Genomic DNA, 19,325 nt, shown 5'->3' on the forward strand with positions numbered 1-19,325 from the left:
GAAGCAAACATCTGGGATCCAGGCTCCTGACACTGTCAGCTGTGTTGCCGTCCAGGCAGGATCTCCAATTAATCTAAAGCCATGTGGCACCTTCTCATGGCCTAATGGCAAGAGTTCTTTTACCCTCCTTCCAGGCAAAGTCTCTCCTCCTTTCCAGGCCATGTGGCCAAAGGGAGCACCCCAAAGCTGCGTGGTCCTCTTCTACCAGAGCTGTGGGGGTCTGCACTCTGGTCAAAACCACGTAGATCTCTCCTCAAAGCTGTGGGGAGTGGGGATCACCACTCTGCCAAAGCCAAGTGGTGATTCTCTGCTAAAGCCACATGATGGTTCCCCCTACTAAAGATGTGGGGGTCCTTACTCTGGTGAAACCGCGTGGCTCTCAGTTTAATGGCTATCGTATCTGGGTTTAAATCCCCACACCAATCTTCCTCTGCAGCCCCATTTCCGACTCCTCCCACAATCGGCTATACTTGCCAGCACTCCCATATCCTTTTAGCATTACTGGGTTGCCATAGTGAGTCTGGGCAGGCATGGCCCCATGTCATGGAGCCAATCATCTCCAAGCTCTCACACAGGTACTATAATTAGGGGGAGTTGCCTCCCAGTTACGTCTTGGGAGGAAGTTACTCCCTTCTCTCTGGCTTCAGATCATGGCCACAGCTATTTACCATATCTATGCAACCAGTTAAAGGTTATAGATATGTTAAATGACCATGCTAGAGGTTAGCTGCAAAGCTGTTGCTATGCAAAGCAGCCCTGCATGTTCCTGCTCCATGTGTCCCTTCTCCCAACTCACATGTGTTGGGGGAAAGGGGTGAGGACATCCTAATATTTCCTGGACACCTTGAGTTCTGGACCCCGTTCCAAATCCCTATTTGGGGTCCCCCTCTTGGCTGCACCTTGTTACACTTATAAAATGCAGTCAGAGCCAAGAATTACTGCTTAAAGTCAATAAAAATGCAAATGAATTTTCTTTGCATTGAGCTATTAGTCATTTTTGTCTTATGACTTTGTTTAATCAGCTTGGTTTCTTTGTAACAGTATGGATCAACCCACATAAGGGATGAAAATTTTAAGATTAGGGGTAAGCCAGAGAGGAAGATATGTGGTTAAGGAAAAAAGAAAGACTCTGGGTAAAGAGGACAGCGACAGGAAATGAAGTAGGGACTCAAAAAGGGAGATAAAAGGTAGTAAAGACAAATCTGTGTACTCTAGGACTCTGGGTCTGGTTTCTGACAAAACACAGGCAGACTCAGACAAGGCATTCTGGGACCTCAGCAACATGAATCAGAATGTGGGCAGTTGGGTGGGGGGAGGGACAGTCAAAGAAAGTGAGCCATAGATTAGGCTGTGCACTGAGTGTAACTTCTGGTATGTCAGTGTGCAATCATCCAAAAGAGTGTGTAGTACTCACTCTTGATATAGCCAGTTATTGGTATCTGAGGGCATGCCAAGTGGTAGGCAGGATGTGACAGTAGTAGCTGTGGAAGGGAAATGAGTCTTAAAGTAAGATTGACCTATTGTCCACTTTATCACCCATTGAGAGCAGTGCCCCAGCTACTGGGAGCATGAGAAGTAGGATCCAGAGTATAAACATATATAAGCAGAGTCTTAGGACTTTAGCTAAGTGGCCTATGATTCAAGGTACATCTACAACTCTATCAGAAAATGGGAGATCTGGTGAAAAACTGAGCTGGAAGCCAATGAATATGGATCAAGCCAACAGATTAGTGAGGAAAGTTACAACACACCAGGCACAGCACAAACCAGATCAAATCTCTAGCTGAGTTTTTATCCCCTCTCAACTGGTAAGAAAGACTGCTAAAGTATTCCTAGATATTATCTATCATGACTGAAAAAGGCTCTAAGCTTTTTGCATGACAGCTGAGAAGAGATAGGGAAGGCAGGCCTTTTGTATTCTGCTGGATATGAGGCTACTTCTTAACACTGCAGACTCCTAAGTGAACCTTCAGAGAGAAGGACCTTTTGTGATATAAAAAAAAATACACTGAAAAGGAATTCTTTCCTTTGGAGAGAGCTGGCACTATTTGGAAGTAATAGAAATGGTTGGAAGATTGCTTTTTTTTTATTTGCTCACAGTAACAGCAATTACAGCTCCATGTGGTGATAGTTGTGATAGCTAGTGATGGGAGGAAAGGGAGAGAAAATTTAGTCTACTACTGGCTGGTAAGCTATTTCTCTTGTAAATTTATGTTTCCAACTAAGAAATAACACCTTACAGGAGTTAGAAGGACTGAACTTTCTCAGTGTCAGGGCTAAATTGTGCTTACACAATACCAAGCTGATGATGAAATTTCATAGTAAATATGATAACAATAATAATACTTGTGGGTTCTTGGGAGAGGAAACAGCAGGGATGATACTATAGAGACAATGAAAGCAGCCATAATGCGAATTTGCATGTGAACAGCTCTTTAATACTCAGGATTATCCAGGAGATAGTTATTTTCTTTCAAATTTTACAACATGTGTAAGTCTCACAAAACAAGTAGGTAAGTGTAGGTATTATTAACACCAAAGAATAGGGTAAATGAAGACATCTCCGAGAAGTGGGGATTCAGCCTCTCCCAGATTATCAGCTCGTTTCCTTTAAACTTCAGGGCAATTACCAATTATATTTGTTTCTGACAAAGTCAAATCGGAAAGATGTAATCAAATACAAAGACCTCAATTTACAGTCAGGGCTTCTGTGTGTGGTTATGTAGGTTGTGAGCTACACACAGGAATCTAACTATGAGTGGGCATGAGGGCCAAAGTCCAGTTCACTCTCTGTTTCTTTAACCATGAGCTCTGATGGAGGTTTTGATCCAATGGGACAAAAGAGCATCCATTCACCAGGCAGAGCACCTGTGGGATTGCAATTACTCTGAATAGGTTCTTTTGCTAATTCTCACAAAGACTAGCAGGAGGCCCCACTAAAAGAGGTCTTTAGAAAACTTTTCAAATGGCTATTTCAAGCCCTCCTACCTACTCCTCAACTCTGCCTATCAATGCTTGGCTGATTGTGAATGCCTTTCAATTTGGGCTTACCAGGTTGTTGAACCTTTTGGAGAAATCCTCTAAATCCTTGTAAATAGAGAATTCTTCATGATAATATGATGTCCAGTAAATAGGACATAATCAGAATGGCCTTGTTTTGTTTTTCCAAAAATTACATACCATGTTACTATTTTAGTGTTAGGAACTTGAATAGCTTCTTCCCATCTATTAAAGATTACTGGGCATAAAAAATAATAAGAAGAACAATGATAATAGATAATATTTATTGCATTTATAATGTGCTAATCATATTATAAGGGCTTTGTATGGACAATCTCATTCAACTCCTGCAACAACCTTATAAAGTAAGGCAAATAATAATTTAATGCACTTTATGGAAGAGACTTCTGAGACTAAAAGAGGTTAAATAACTTGCCCAATTGTTACAGGGTGCAGCCAAGAGGGGGGATCTCAAATAGGCATTTGAAATGGGGTCCAGAACTCAAGGTGTCCAGGAGATTTTAAGGTGTCTTCACCCCTTCCCCCACAGGTGTGAGCTGGGGGAAGGGGCACACAGAGCAAGAACGTGCAGGGCAGCTTTGCAGCTAATCCATGGCATGGTCATTTAACATACCTATAGCCTTTGGCTAGTTGCTTAAATATGCTAAATAGCTATGGCCATGCTCAAGGCCAGGGGGATGGAAAGGGATCTCCCCCCAAGATGGGACTGGGGGGCAGGTCCCCTGAGTTACAGCGCCTGCATGGGAGCTGGGAGAAGATTGGCTCCATGACATGGGGTGACACCTGCCCAGACCCATGATGGTGACCAGAAAAGCTGGAGAAGACAGCAGATTGAGGGCAAGTGTGCCCAAGTGTAGGAGGAGTTGGAAATGGGGCTGCAGAAGAAGATTGGCGTGGGGATTTAAACCCAGACACGGCAGCCATTGAGAGAGAACCATGCGGCTTTAGGGGAGAGAACCATGCAGCTGTGGAAGTGCAGAGAGGATCACAGCCATTGAGGGAGAACCACGCAGCCTGGACACAGTGGGGACTCTCCCTTCCCGCAGCCCTGAGAGGGAGAACCACTCAGCCTGGACAGAGTGGGGATTCTTCCATAGCCTTGGGAGAGAGGACCACGTGCCTTTGCCAGAGTGGGGACCCCCACAGCTTTAGAAGGGGGAACCACCACCTGGTTTTAGCAGAGATCCCGGCGACTCAGCTGAGGGTGCCGGGAACCCAGGGAGGTCTCCCAGTCAAGATGGAGTACTAACTGGGAATAACCAGAGGACTGCCTGAGCCATGGACTTCTGTTTCCTTTCCTGAGATATGGTACTTTGGGCCTTGGCAAAGGGGGGAAGGAAGGAAGGACTGTGTCTGTTTGTGGGTCTTTTAAGGGACTTTAGGATTTTTTGATAAAGACATTCGGTCACTACTTTAAGTTTGTATAGCATTAAATAAACATTTCCTTTCCTTTTCACGAATGTCTGGCATTGACAGATGTCTTTCCTCGGGCGGCGGACATGACGGACCTGGGGGCTTTTTTTCAATAATATTATATCATCCCAGGCCCCCCTTGTTTGTTCTGTAACACAATGTCATACATCTAGTGAATAGGAAAGCGAAGATATGTATTCAGGTTGGTCTAAAGCAATGACCCTCAAACCTAGGTCTGTACCAAAATCCCTTGCAGGGCATGATAAAACACAGATTGCTGGATCTTTCCTCCAAAGTTTCTGATTCACCAGGGTTGAGGAAGGGCCCCTGAATTTGGGTTTTTAAATAGCTCACAATGGTGCTGATATTGCTGGCTCAGGCTCCACACTTTGAGAACCACTGGTCTAATGAGAGACATGCTCTACTGCCACCTGTCCACTTGAGTTATGACCCTAAAGAATACTCACTTGAGATCTTGTGTTCTGTGTGTGGTATATAATTCAGCCCTTCCATTTTTCTTTTTTAACTTTTGGATCCACTAATGAAATTCTTTTAAGTGCCTCAGGGTACCAGACCCTGTTTTCCTAGCAGTAATAACAATAGTGATACTGATAAAACTATGGCCAAGAGCCATAGTGCTGATAGGAAAATTGGTGTAGGATTTGGCATAGATAAATGTAGATGAATATAAGTGGTGAAAGAAAAACCTGCTCTCATAAATGGGTCCACTATCACAAATGATAAAAAATATTGAAGACCCAGCAGGAGAGGTAATCTCTAAACATCTAGCTTTCCTGCATTTAAGAGGACTTATCTGTATAGCAGTTTAAGGAAGTTGAATAAAACATGTTGCAAGGTATGGACTAATATTAAAAACGTATCTCAAGCTGAACAGCAATAAATACACTTGCACTACCAGTCATACTGGGTGTGAGAAAAATGACCTGCTGCACATGGAATGGCCATTGACTGTAACATGTGTCTGACATCATGCTGAGGTACTGTAACAGGGTGCAGCCAAGAGGGGGACCAAAAATAGGGACTTGAAATGGGGTCCAGAACTCAAGGTGTTCAGGAAATATTAGGATGTCCTCCCCAACCCCCACAGGTGTGGGTTGGGGGGAGGGACAAATGGAGCAGGGCCATTGAGAGCTGTATTGCATAGCAACAGCTTTGCAACTAATCTCTGGTGTGGTCATTTAACATATCTATAACCTTTAACTGGCTGCACAGATATGTTAAATAGCTGTGGCCATGCTCTGAGCTAGGGGAACAGAAGTAACCTCTCCACCAAGACATAACTGGGGTGCAGGTCCCTCGAGTTACAGCGCCTGAATGGGAGCTTAGAGGAGATTGGCTCCATGACATGAAGTCACACCTGCCCAGACTCTTGATGGCAGTCCAGTAAAGCTGGAAGGCTTTGAGAGTTCTGGCGTATGAGGCCGAATGTGGGAGGAGTCGGAAATGGAGCTGCAGAGGAGGACTGGCGTGGGGCTTTAAACCCAGACACGACAGCCATTCTGCAGGGGAGAACCACTCGGTCTCTAGCAGAATGGGGACTCCCGCAGCCCTGCGAGAAAGAATCACCATGCGGCTTTAGCAGAGAACTGCCACTTGGCTTTGGCAGAGTGGCGACCCCCCTCCTTGCAGCCATTGAGGGGAGAATCATGTGGCTTTGCCAGAGCAGGGACTCCCTCGGCCCTGGGAGGAGAACCATGGGGCTTTGGCAGAGTGGAGACTCCTGCGGCCATTGTGCAGGGAGAACCACGTTGTTTTGGCTGAGTGGGGACTCCCATGGCCCTGGGAGAGAGAACCTCGCGGCTTTGCCAGGGTGGGGACCCCCGCAGCTTTAGAAGGGGGAACCACCACCCGGCTTTAGCAGAGATCCTGGTGACACAGCTGATAGTGCCGGGAACCGAGGGAGGCCTACCAGCTGAGATGGATTACTGAGAACAACTGGGGGCTGCCTTAGCCACAGACTTCTATTTCTTTTCCTGAGATACCCCAGACTGGGAAAAGGGGGAAGGAAGGACTGTGTGTGTTTGTGGGTGTTTTAAGGGAATTTGGGATTTTTGATGAAGACATTAGGTCACTACTTTAAGTCTGTACAGCATTAAATAAACATTTCCTTTCCTTTTCACAAATCTCTGACATTGAGAGATGTCTTTCCTCTGGTAGAAGACATAACGAACCTGGGGGATTCTTTTCGGGTAATAGTATATCATCCCAGGCCCCCCTGTTGTTCTGTAACAGTACTTAGACTGGTCAACATTTGTGGCAGCTAAGTAAGTGGTGGTCCCAAGTGAAAATATGCAGGTGTCTTTGTCCAATAGAAACAGCCACACATTGCCTAGTGTAGTGTTCTTAAAGTATGCTTTGAGAGCCTCTTAAACTGAATCACACTGTGAGGGGTAGGGGAGAGCTGGGAAGCATGCAGATTCTAGACCTTTCTACGCTATTTTTACACATCCATTTTATAGACTGGGTAGGGGAAAACTGAGAGGAAGAGGGTATGAATGTATTTCTTTCACAGTATGGCCAGATGGGGTAAATCCTAAAGAAATGGTGAGAGTTGGGATAAATCATACTGCATACCCACCTCTGCTGACCTGACTACCATCCTCTCTCTCTTAACACTTGTTAAAATAAAATAGGTTAAAAAAGATGTTTGTGGTAGGAAATGTCACAAAATGGTTAAAATGAAGAGTAGAGACAATAGAATGGAGGTTTCTGTGAGTACAGAGCAATATTGTATACTCACAATGTGTATATGACGCTTAAGGGTTTCTTCAGCAAAAAATAGTGGAATCATTTCTACCAACAAAGTGTGAAACTGGGCACAGTCTCTTCCACCAAGGACTACATAGCCAGTAATATGTGAGAAATAAAAAAAGTGACCTTAGCTCTCTGAGAAACATGGTTCCTCTATTGCAAGGAAATATTAGACAGAGTATTTAAATATAGGAAGAGAAGTAGGAGTTGAGTGACTTGGTGTTTGGCTGTTCCTAGAGTTTCATGACATTTCCTGCTACAAGTGTTGAGGGTGAAAGAGAGGGCCCTGGACAGCCTGCCATAGTGGGTGCCACAGTATAAAGACATAATGCTGCTAGACAGCTTGAGCAGGGCTCAGGTAACTCAGAAAAAGTGCAATTATTATATCCTGGTGAGATGGGATCTCAGGAGAATGTATCTCCTGGTCTTTGTTTTGGTCATGGAATAGCTTGACTGGTAATAATCAGAATGGAAATTTACAAATTGGTATTATTCAACGATCACCTGCTGACCCAGGCCTTGCCTAGGATTTAAGGTTTCTGTCCACTAATCCTTTCCGGACAACAACTTGCAGGTAATATCCCATTTTAATGAATGTAATTTTGAAGCAATAAAGCTATTTAGTAAAATCATCATGTAGACCAGATGCATCTATGAATCCCTGTTCACAAAGCAATCTATTAAATTAAGGTGTGGTTGTTTGAATCCAGTATTTATGCTTTCTACTTTAATTATGTTCAATAGCAGGGTCTTGTCATAAAAAATGTAGAGGAGGCTGTGATCATTCCATCTCAAAACTTCTATTTCTTCATCCATAAAGTAATGGGAGTGGGAGAGGAGCTAGATGGTCACTAGGGGTATTTCCAATTATAAAACTTCTGACTTTTTCTCTAAAATGAAAGGAACATTATAAGGAGAGATTCAGGCTGAGAGTAAAGTCTTGAGCATATTTAATGATACTGAGCATTAAAAACAGCCATGGTAGTATCTACCTGCCCAGCAGATGTCACTTCAAATTGTTGCTTCATACTTACAATTTAAATATGCCCAAGTCTTTTAAGGTACCAACAAAACATACCCAAGTATACAACCTCTCTTTCTGAAATTTTCAAACATTCATTTAAACAATGTTTATCTAATGCATAGTATGTACCAGGATAGATAACATACAGTCCCAGGAGCTCACAGTTTCATAGTGGAGGCTAACATAAATTAATAGGGGAAATACATATTGTACATGCCATGATAGAAGTCAGTTCAGAGTACAATGGGGCTCCAAATCAGTGCCACAAGTTGGTGCCCTGGAAAAAATGTCTGCCAAACAAATATTTGTGTGCAAGAAGCTTATTGGAGGAATGCTTTTAAGGATATCACCTGTGAGGGAGAGAAGGCAGTAAAATTGGGTCGAAAGAAAAATAGAATGGTCATACTGTTGCAACAAAGACTTTAGCCAGCTCCAACAGGAGCTCTCAAGCTGGGATAGCCCTTTAGAGTTGTCTAGAATTTAGGTAAGTATTCTTGGCCTTTATATCCCCATGTTGACTTGTCATTGGGTGTAGGCAGAGGCAGAGAAAGGAGTGCTATGTGATAATTTTTAACAGCCAGCTCCTTGGTGGCGGGGAGGAAGCCCTGGTTTGTAACATTTGCTCATTTTAATGGTGTAATCACTGCCACCATGCCCAATTTTATGTTACAAATATGACATTAACTAGCACACAAAATCCCTGAAGATTTAACCATAAGCTCTTGTGAGCCAGCATCAGCTGATTTCAGTACACTAATGATGGGATGTGACCTCAGGAAATGTGGCTTTCCTCAGCTAAGGGCAATTCCCAGAGAGGCATGAGTGATCATCTCCTAACATTCCCAGCAGTTAGAAGAATGAGCGCTTGAGTTGTGAAGGGTACATCTGTGTGGCACACCAGAGCACCCATGACAAGTAATATATGGTGAAAGTATTTGAAGTATTTCAATCAACACAAAACACCAAGTATGGTATATTTAACATATACCATACAGTGGAGTGATTTTAATATTTCTTTAAGTAAAATAAATGGAATTCTATCTCTATTGGGTAATGTTGGTTGAGTCATCTAATCTCTGCTTTCGTAAAGATGCCAATACTGACATATTTTCCAAGGATACTGTTGGACAAACTGGCCACCTAACTGAAACACTTGACTTTAGTTTTTCCCTGTTACTAGACTGATTTGACTAAACTGATTCATGTTTAATAGTGTAGATAAATGTAGGGAGTTAGATAACTTTGGTTCTAGTTTGTTTTTCTAAATCCAACCCTTGCCTTGTCAGACCCCGTTGGCACTCCATTTTCTCATTATACAATATGTGATTATGCACAAGGGAGGCTGAATCCCCTGTGTGGCTCATAAACTAGCTCCAAAGTTATCCCTAGAGTATTTAAAAAAAGGTTTAAGCATCATAATACGTTTAGAACCTTGTAGGGTAATTATATTGAAGGAGCTAATGGTCATTTGGACTCTCAAGATATAGGGTGTGTGTGTGTATATGTGGTATGTTTAAATCAATTTCATAACTCATTCCTTAAAAAGTGAAGGGTAGCAGCTTTAGCTCAAAGTGAACAAATTCTGGGGGTATTTAACAAGTGCAAAGAAGGTTTTTGAAAATTGATGAACCAATATGTAAATGCCAAACACTAGTCATTCAACTTACTTAAGCATAGACACATCCTGAGATGAAAGGTTCCCATTTAAGCATATATAATTAATATTTGTCAATGGTAATAGGACCTTTTCCATTCTTCAAGGACCTTAGAATACTTACCAGACATTATCTAATTAAACTACACAAAGTACCTGTGAAATGCATTGGAATCTACAATTTAAAATATGGGCACTGAAGCACAAGTGAGCTTACACTAAACTAACTTATTATGGAGGGTGAAATTGGATATAAGGCTTTCATTTTCATGATATAGTTCCCATTCTTCAATTAATGTTCCCTCTAATCCATTCTACTCTAGCATAACCTTGCTAACAACATAGTTTTATAAGTCTAGGAAGAATTAAATTGAGTGCAAAGTAATTCCAATTACAGGGAAGTTAGATTTTTAGAAGTTGAACTTACCCATAATATTAATAGCATTTAGAGGTGAGAGTAAGTTAGTGCCATTCATTATCTATAATGACCTTGGTAAGGGTGGGAACAGTAGGTCAAAGTCTATTGGAATGTACTTAGAAGTTTGGCAATAAAAAGTGGCTATTGGAATATCTCCCATCCTCTCCTTCTAGCTTTCTTATTCTTAGGTATAATAATACCTACTATTTATTGAGTGGTATGTGAAAAGCCCTTGAAATGAATTTCTCCTTCAATAATCACTACCATTCCATGAAACACATATTTATTATCTCCATTTTGTGAATGAGACAGATAGAGGTGAAATAAATTACCTAAGTATATATAGTTAATAACTGATGATGTTAAGATATGGACCTAGTCGTTCAACCACAAAGCCTATTCATTATGCTATCTCCTGTTTGCTATGTTTGTTATTGTTCCTGTCTAGTATTATGTTCTGCAGCTGTGGACATATCTGTCTTGTCCCTAGGCCTAATCCAGAGTCACTAAACATACTTCAGTCTCATATCAAGGCTTCAAATCTTTCTCATTTTAGAGACATACAATAGAAATCATTTACAAATTGGTTATAACACATTTATTTACTTTTCCAATCCTTAGTTTTGAGTACTGTGTTTACTAACATATCATTGCTATACCCTTCTTGCTTTGTTGGTTTCAGTAATCATCATGTGTATGCATTCAACACTGACTGGGAGAAACTCAGACACATCTCTTAGAATGGGCTCATGATCTGAAAATGATGGACAGAACCTATATTTTTGTTCCCTATGATGCCCTGCTCTATAGTTTACACTATATGCATACCTCCTACCAGGTCCTGAAGAACAACCTGAAACTCCAGGAAGCTTATGATGATGTGTTGACCATTACAGTGGAGTCTCAAGAAAAGAACTTCTATCAAGCTTATACAAAGACAGGAGCTAGAGGTGAAATTTCTGAGAAACTGGAGTCAGATTGATTAAGTACAGATTTACAAGTTATCATGAGCAAGAAGCTCAAAAATCAGGAAAGTATTTTTTTTCTATCAAGAGCCTCTATTCCATAGGAAACCCAATCAATAGCAGGGAATCACAGACAAATTAAACACACCTTTTGTTTGCAGAAAACATTTATAAAACAAAGACATTATTATGGGAGTTTTTTTTTTTTACCTTCAAGCAAACTACAATGACAGCATACAGCCATGAAAAAACAATAAAATATATTTATGAACAGAGCAACACAACTGTAATATATGCTAGTGCTATTCAAGGGGGTCGAGTAAAATGAAGGCTTGTTTCTGATACAAGTTCTGAACCAATTCAACAATAAGACAAGAGGTAGTATATAAGAAGATATTACCTTTATTATTAATAAAGCTTATTATCAGAGAGTGTGGCTTCTGTCTGTAGGCATTTGAATGTCCCATTACTAAATTTGGGGATTATTTAGAATTCTCCATCTAGGCACTAGTATTATTGGACCACTATATCCCTCCCCCATGACACCTTCCTTTCATAAAATGTACAGCCTAGATGAGCATAGTGGAGTGTATGCTCCCTACTGGTAGCTCACTCCCAAGAGAAATATCTTAGGAGGGGCTAGGCTGTACATGCTCAGTTCTTTCTTCAAACTAACCAGTCCAATTAAGTAATTTCTCTTTTGTGGGAAGGAATGAGTAAGGGAGTGAAGAGAGGTCAGGTGTTTTTTGTTAGTCGAGCTACCTCTATATGAAAGAAATCATTTGGAATGGGAAAGAATTCTTAACTTCTAATATATAAGAAACAATATTAATTATATGTATAGATGTTTATGTATGTATAGATGAATATATGTATACACATATTTCAGATTTAAATCACAGCCACTTAAAGGCAGAGTAGGGAAAGGAAGTGGGGAGAAGAAAATGGAAAAGAATAAAGAGTAAAGACAAAGAGAAAAAAACACAAAAAGACGAGGACTATAAGAAGATGGGAAGGCCTAAAGTGCTGGTTAGATTAGAAAAAATACAGAGGGTTTTTTATAGATTGGAGGCCAGATGTAGAAGTCAGTAATTTTCAGAAGTATTTAGAATCACACATAAATAAGTTTAAAAGTTCTAGCATTTGCTAGCATACTATATTAATTATAATGCTTCTGGCTGTAAGTAGCAGACAGCTCAACACAAAATGATCCAAGTAATTTTATTTCTCAAAATTGGAAGGTATGGGAGCTCCAGGGTCAGTTATTCAGCAGCTCAATGATGCTATTGATGAACCAGGTTTTTTAAATTTTTTTCCACTTTACAAGTCATAGCATGCTAGCTTGATCTCATGATCATGTTCCAAGATGGCTGCCACAGTTCCATATATCACATGCAGACCCTGAGCTTCAGTGCCCTTCAGTGAGTACACCACTTTCTGACACCTGTTTTGGCCTCCCCTTTGCCTCATTGCATGCTCTGCTGAGGGTGTCAGAGTAGGTGGAAGCTGAGAACACCAGGATACCTCTGGAAGAGGAAACCCACCAACAAATGAACCACCAACAGATAACAACAGAAAAAGGTGAAGGATGGAGTGGAAGTTACACTAACCTCAATGCAGGACTGATCTGGAAATACAACTAAATAGTGGAGAAATTACCCAGAACAAACAACTGAATAAGAGCAAGAGAGAATACTCAAAACTTTATACACACAGAAGAACCAGCTTCAACACAACCTGCACTCACCAGCACAACAAAATACAAGAAGTAGTGGACAGAGTGACCCTCAGTTAATCAGCTGGTGGGAAAGACTGACCAAAGAAAGTCCCAACAGTAATCAAAACCCAAAGACATACACAGAGCCAACATAAACAACAGCCCAAGACGAGTGAGCTCAGGAGATCAAGGAGAATGCACGACTGAATCTCACAGGTATTCTAACATAGAAGTTCACACCATAAACCCAAGGACTCAGAACAGATAAATTTAAGAAACTGAGGTTAACAAGAAGAGTCTCACAAACAATGGGAAGACAAAGAAACAATCCCCAAATACAAAGAAAGGAGGAAGTCTCAGAAAGAATGCTAAATGAAATAGAGGCAACTCAACTATCAGATATTGAGTAAAAAGTGATGATTATCAGGAAGCTCAATGACCTCACAGAAAATTACCAGAAACTACAGGGAAACTAAAATGAACTCACTGCATCATTTTATCACTATATCAACATGAAAAAGGAAATAGAAACTTGCAATAAGGGCCATGAGAAAATGAAGAATACAATTTCTGAACTGAAGAACACAGTAGAAGGAACCAAAAGCAGTTTAGATGAAGCAGAGGATCTGATCAGTGAGCTGGAAGACAAGGTAGAAAAAAATACCCAAAAGAGCAAGAAAAGGAAAAAAGGCTCATAAAGAATGAATAGGATTAAGAGAAATGCAAGACAATATGAAACAATAATGTCCGTATAATAAGGACACCAGAAGGAGAAGAAGAAGAGCAAGGGATAGAAAACCTGTTTGAAAAAGTAATAATGGAAAACTTTCCTAATTTGATGAGAGAAAAAGTCACACAAATCTAGGAAACACAGAGAGTCCCAATCAAGAGGAACACAAAGAGGCCCACCTCAAGGCACATCATAATTAAAATGGCAAAATCCCAAGACAAAGAGAGAATCTTAATAGCAGCAAGGGAGAAACAGGAAGTAACATACAAGGGAGCCCCAATAAGGTTAGCCCCTGACTTCTCCATGGAAATGCTCCAAGCCAGAAGAAAATGGAAAGAATTATTCCAAGTAATGAGAACCAGAGGCCTGCAACCAAGGCTGCTTTACCCAGCAAGGCTCTCAATCAAGACAGAGGGCCAAATAAGGAGCTTCCCAGACAAAAGAAGTCTAAAAGAATACACCTCCACCAAACCAGCTCTGTAAGAGATACTAAAAGGAATGCTTTAAGGAAAGGAAGGAAGGGAGAGAGAGAGAGAGAGAGAGAGAGGGAGAGAGAGAGAGAGAGAGGGAGAGACAGGTATGAAAATGACAAGGATTAAGTATCTAACAATAATAAGCTTAAATGTAAATGGATTAAATGCTCCAATCAAAAGACATAGTCTAACTATATGGATAAGAAAGCATGACCCCCACATAAACTGCCTACAGGAGACCCACCTCAAACAAAAGACCTACAAAGACTGAAAGTGAAGGGCTGGAAACAAATTTTCCAAGCAAATGGACAGGGAAAAAAAACCGGGGTAGCAATACTCATATCACACAAAATAGACTTCCAAAAAAGAGCCGTAAAGAGAGAGCCAGAAGGTCACTTCATAATGCTCAAGGGAAGAATCCACCAAGAAGACATAAACATTGTCAATATATATGCACCCAACATAGGAGCACCCAAATACATAAAGAAAATCTTGGAGGACTTCAAAAAAGATATTGACAGCAACACAATTATAATAGGGGATTTTAACACCCTACACTCAAAAAATGGACAGATCTTCCAAACAAAATATCAACAAAGATATTGTGACATTGAATAATGCCCTAGATGAAATGGACTTAACTGTTATATACAGGGCCTTGCATCCCAAAGAAGCTAAATACACATTCTTCCCAAATGCACATGGAACATTTTCAAAGACAGACCACATGATAAGACACAAAACAAGCCTCAACAAATCCAAGAAAATTGAAATCATATCAAGCATTTTCCTGATAACAAGGGACTGAAACTAGAAGCCAAACTGAAGGGAAAAAAACCAAAACACTCAAAATCATGGAGATTGAATAGCAATCTATTAAACAATGAATGGGTCAAGAATGAAATTAGGGAATAAGTGAAGAAGTTTCTGGAAACAAATGAAAATGTACTCACAAAATTCCAAAACTTATGGGACACAGAAAAGGCAGTCCTAAGAGGGAAGTTCATAGCAAAACAGGCTTACTTAAAAAAGATAGTAACATTTCAAACAAACAAACTAACCCTATGCCTACAAGACCGGGAGGAACAACAACAAAGACAGTCCAGAGCAAGTAAAAGGAAGGAAATAACCAACATCAGAGCAGAATTAAATGACATAGAGACTAAAAGTATAATTCTAAGGATCAATGAATCTAAGAGCTGGTTCTTTGAAAAGATAAACAAAATCCACAAGCCTTTAAGCAGACTCATCAAGAAAAAAAGAGAGAAGACCCAAATAAACACAATCAGAAATGAAAGAGGAGAGATTACAAGTGATAGATACCACAGAAATACAAAGGATTGTAAGAAATTACTATGAAGAACTGTATGCCAAGAAATTTGAAAACCTAGGTGAAATGGACAAATTTCTAAAAAATACAATCTTCCAAAACTCAAGGAAGAAGAAGCAGAAAGCCTGAACAGACCAAGAACAGGAGATGAAATTGAAGCAGTAATCAAAAAACTCCTAACACATAAAAGCCCTGGATCAGATGGTTTCACAGGAGAATTCTACAAAGCATTCAAGGAAGAGCTAACCCCTATCATTCACAGACTATTCTAAAATATCCAAGAAGATGGAGGACTCCCAAACAGTTTCTATGAAGCCAGCATCATCCTATTGCCAAAACGAGATAAAGACACAACAAAGAAAGAAAACTTCAGGCCAATATCGCTGATGAACATAGGCACCAGAATCCTCAACAAAATATTGGCAAACCACATCCAACAATATATTAGAAAGATCATACACCATGACCAAGTGGGATTCATCCCAGGGATGCAAGGATGTTACAGTATTTGCAAACCAATAAATGTAATACATCACATAAACCAAAGTAAAGATAAAAATCACATGATCCTATCAATATATGTGGAAAAAGCATTTGGTAAGGTACAGCACCAATTTATGATAAAAAACACTCAGCAAAATGGGAATAGAGGGAGCATTCCTCAACATAATGAAAGCCATATATAAGAGACCTACAGCCAACATCATACTCAATGGGCAAAAACTAAAATCTTTTCCACTAAGATCAGGAACGAGACCAGTTTGTCTACTTTCACCACTTCTATTCAATATAGTATTGGAAGTTTTAGCCAAAGTGATCAGACAAGAAAAGGAAATGAAAGGCATCCAAATCATAAAGGAGGAAACAAAACTGTCATTGTTTGCAGATGAGATGATAATGTACATAGAAAATCCTATAGACTTGGCCAAAAAACTGCTTGACCTAATAAATGAATTTGGCAAAACAGCGGGATACAAAGTCAATATCCAGAAATCAAAGGCATTTTTGTATATCAACAATGAAACAGCAGAAGCAGAAATGAAGAAAAAAAATCCCATTTGATATAGCAACAAGAAAAATAAAATACCTAGGAATAAACCTAACCAAGGAGGTAAAAGACCTGTATTCAGAAAACTGCATAACACTGAAGAAAGAAATCAAGGAAGACACACACAAATGGAAACATATACCATGTCATGGATTATTAGAATTAACATCATTAAAATGTTCATACTACCCAAAGCAATTTACAGATTCAATGCAATACCTATTAAGGTACCAATGACATATTTCACAGACACAGAATAAACACTTCAAAAATTTATATGGAACCATAAATGACCCTGAATATCTGCTGCAATTTTGAGAAAGAAGAGCAAAGTAGGAGGGATCACAATACCTGATATCAAACTGTATTACAAGGCCACTGTAATCAAGACAGCCTTGTACTGGAATAAATAAACTCAAGTCTCTACTGTCAATTAATATTTGACAAAGGGGGCAGCAACATAAAATGGAGTAACAATAGCCTCTTCAACAAATGGTATTGAGAGATCTGACAGCTACATGCAAAAAAATGAAACTGGAGTAGCAAGTTACACCATACAAAAAATAAATTGAAAGTGGATAAAAGACTTACATATAAGTCATGACACCTTTAAAGTCCTAGAAGAGAATGTAGGCAGGAAAATCACAGATATTTCATGCAGCAACATTTTTACTGACTTGTCCCCTAGAGCAAGGGACATAAAGGAAAGAATAAACAAATGGGACTTCATCAAAATAAAAAGCTTCTGCATGGCTAAAGAAAACAGTATTAAAATAAAAAGAGAACCAAGTGTATGGGTAAACATATTTGCCAATGATACCTCAGACAAGGGTTTAATCTCTAAAATATATAAAGAACTTACATGACTCCACTCTAAGAAGACAAGCAACCCAGTTAAAAAATGGGCAAAGAACTTGAACAGACACTTCTCCAAGGGAGACATACAGAGGACCCAGAGACACATGAAAAGATGCTCAGTATTGCTAGCTATCAGACAGATGCAAATTAAATCACAATGAGATACCACTTCACACCAGTCAGAATGGCCATCATAAACAAAGCAACAAACAAGTGTTGGAGAGGTTGTGGAGAAAAGGGAAATCTAGTGTACTGTTGGTGGGATTGCAGACTGGTACAACCACTATGGAAAACAGTATGGAACGTCATCAGAAAACTAAAAATGGATCTTCCTTTGACCCAGCAATTCCACTGCCAGGATTATATCCTAAGAACCCTGAAACACCAATCGAAAAGAACCTATACACCCCAGTGTTTATAGCAGCACAATTTACAATAGCCAAGTGCTGGAATCAGCCTAGGTGCCCACCATATAACATATGCAGCCGGACCTGTCTGCAGACAAAAATGGGGAATATCCCTCTTATGGAATCATCTCAAGCAAACTTCTTCCCATATGTTACCTGTCATAACTGTATCTCATACCCATACTTAAATCCATAATTTAGAAAGAGGAATGAAACCACCGTGACTGACTCTATGGCTACTGGAAAACTGAAGAAAATTGGGATTTTGTTAGCAAAGAATAAGGCTGTCAGCTAGGCAGCTGATTGTGTCTGACAATTACATTCACCATGATTATCTTTTTATCCTTTCTTTATCCTGTGGACTGCTTCTCTCTCTGAATAAGTGATTCAGATGACACTTGGGTTTACTTATCTCTTTCTCTCCTGAATATTGATAGCAAAGATTTGGCTGATTCTTGTTCTAATGAAAAAAGTGACTAGCAGAGATATTTGAAGTTTATTGCCACTGATATGTTTAATAATAAATCTTTCTTTTAGGATACACACACATATTTAACTGAAAACAATTGATCAATTTGATCAAGAATTGCAAGGATCCCTCAAGTTGCTGAGTGGTTGTTCAAAAACTGTTTGGTGTACTTACAGGCAAGCAACAAGATGGTTAATTTTTGTACTTTTAGCCAATCTTACGGCATCACATAGATACAGACTAGGTCACCTTTGTATTTTAATCACAGGATTTAGGGAAGGAGGAAGGTGCATGTGTGTGTACACATGCACATGTGCACACATGTGTATTATACATATATGTAAGCAGATATTTTGATACCAAAAACTCAGACCTTCTACTCTAAATATTTGATCTAATCTCTTTGAGCTTTTGGACAAGGTAATTAAGGCAAAAAATGCCATTAGCTTGGTTGCTAGGCAACCTGTACTCAGCTTTAAACAAGGAAATAGAGCTAAAACAAAGACTCCAAAGCTTATAAAAAAGCTTGTTTAGATGCACTTCCCTCCCTGTTTTGCATTGCAGGTGGCTAGGTTTTACCTTGCTAGGCTTTACCTTAATAACAAAAGAATGATAAAGAGTGAGACAATTATCTTCAGTTTCATGATAAAGTTTCCCACCTCCATTTCTAAATTACCTTGCTCAAAGGTATTTTTGAAGGGAGCTGATATAGCAGAAACAGCATATGATAAGGAGTTAGGGAAAATTGTGTAAGTCTCAGCTCTCATTCTTACTTGCTGTGTGTTTTGGGGCAAGTACTTAGACTTGTTTTCAAATTACAGTTACAATATTATTTTTTATTAGTTTCAGGTGTTTAGCATAGTGGTTCGATTACTTGGACTTTTTGAGTCTCAGTTTTCCCATCTGTAAAATGGATTAGTAATCTACATGTTGTAGGATTATTGTGAAGATTAAACAAAGTAATATGTATAAAGTGCCTAGCAGCATGTCTGGTTCATAGCTACCTTCCTTTCCACTTTTTCTCCC

The 19,325-nt window shown here is 39.8% G+C and overlaps 1 protein-coding gene across 1 annotated transcript in view; it reads left to right on the top strand.

Annotated features, from left to right (window-relative positions):
• The window catches only part of GUCY2F (guanylate cyclase 2F, retinal), a 112,352-nt gene that overhangs the window by 16,103 nt on the left and 76,924 nt on the right, over positions 1-19,325 (top strand). The window contains 2 exon segments of the mRNA XM_045817456.1: positions 10,985-11,015; positions 11,017-11,302. Coding sequence (XP_045673412.1) covers positions 10,985-11,015; positions 11,017-11,302 — 317 coding nt within the window.

The sequence above is a fragment of the Phyllostomus hastatus genome, unplaced genomic scaffold (assembly GCF_019186645.2).
Source record: "Phyllostomus hastatus isolate PE091 unplaced genomic scaffold, TTU_PhHast_1.1 phas_scaffold_28, whole genome shotgun sequence".
NCBI classification, from domain to species: domain Eukaryota; kingdom Metazoa; phylum Chordata; class Mammalia; order Chiroptera; family Phyllostomidae; genus Phyllostomus; species Phyllostomus hastatus.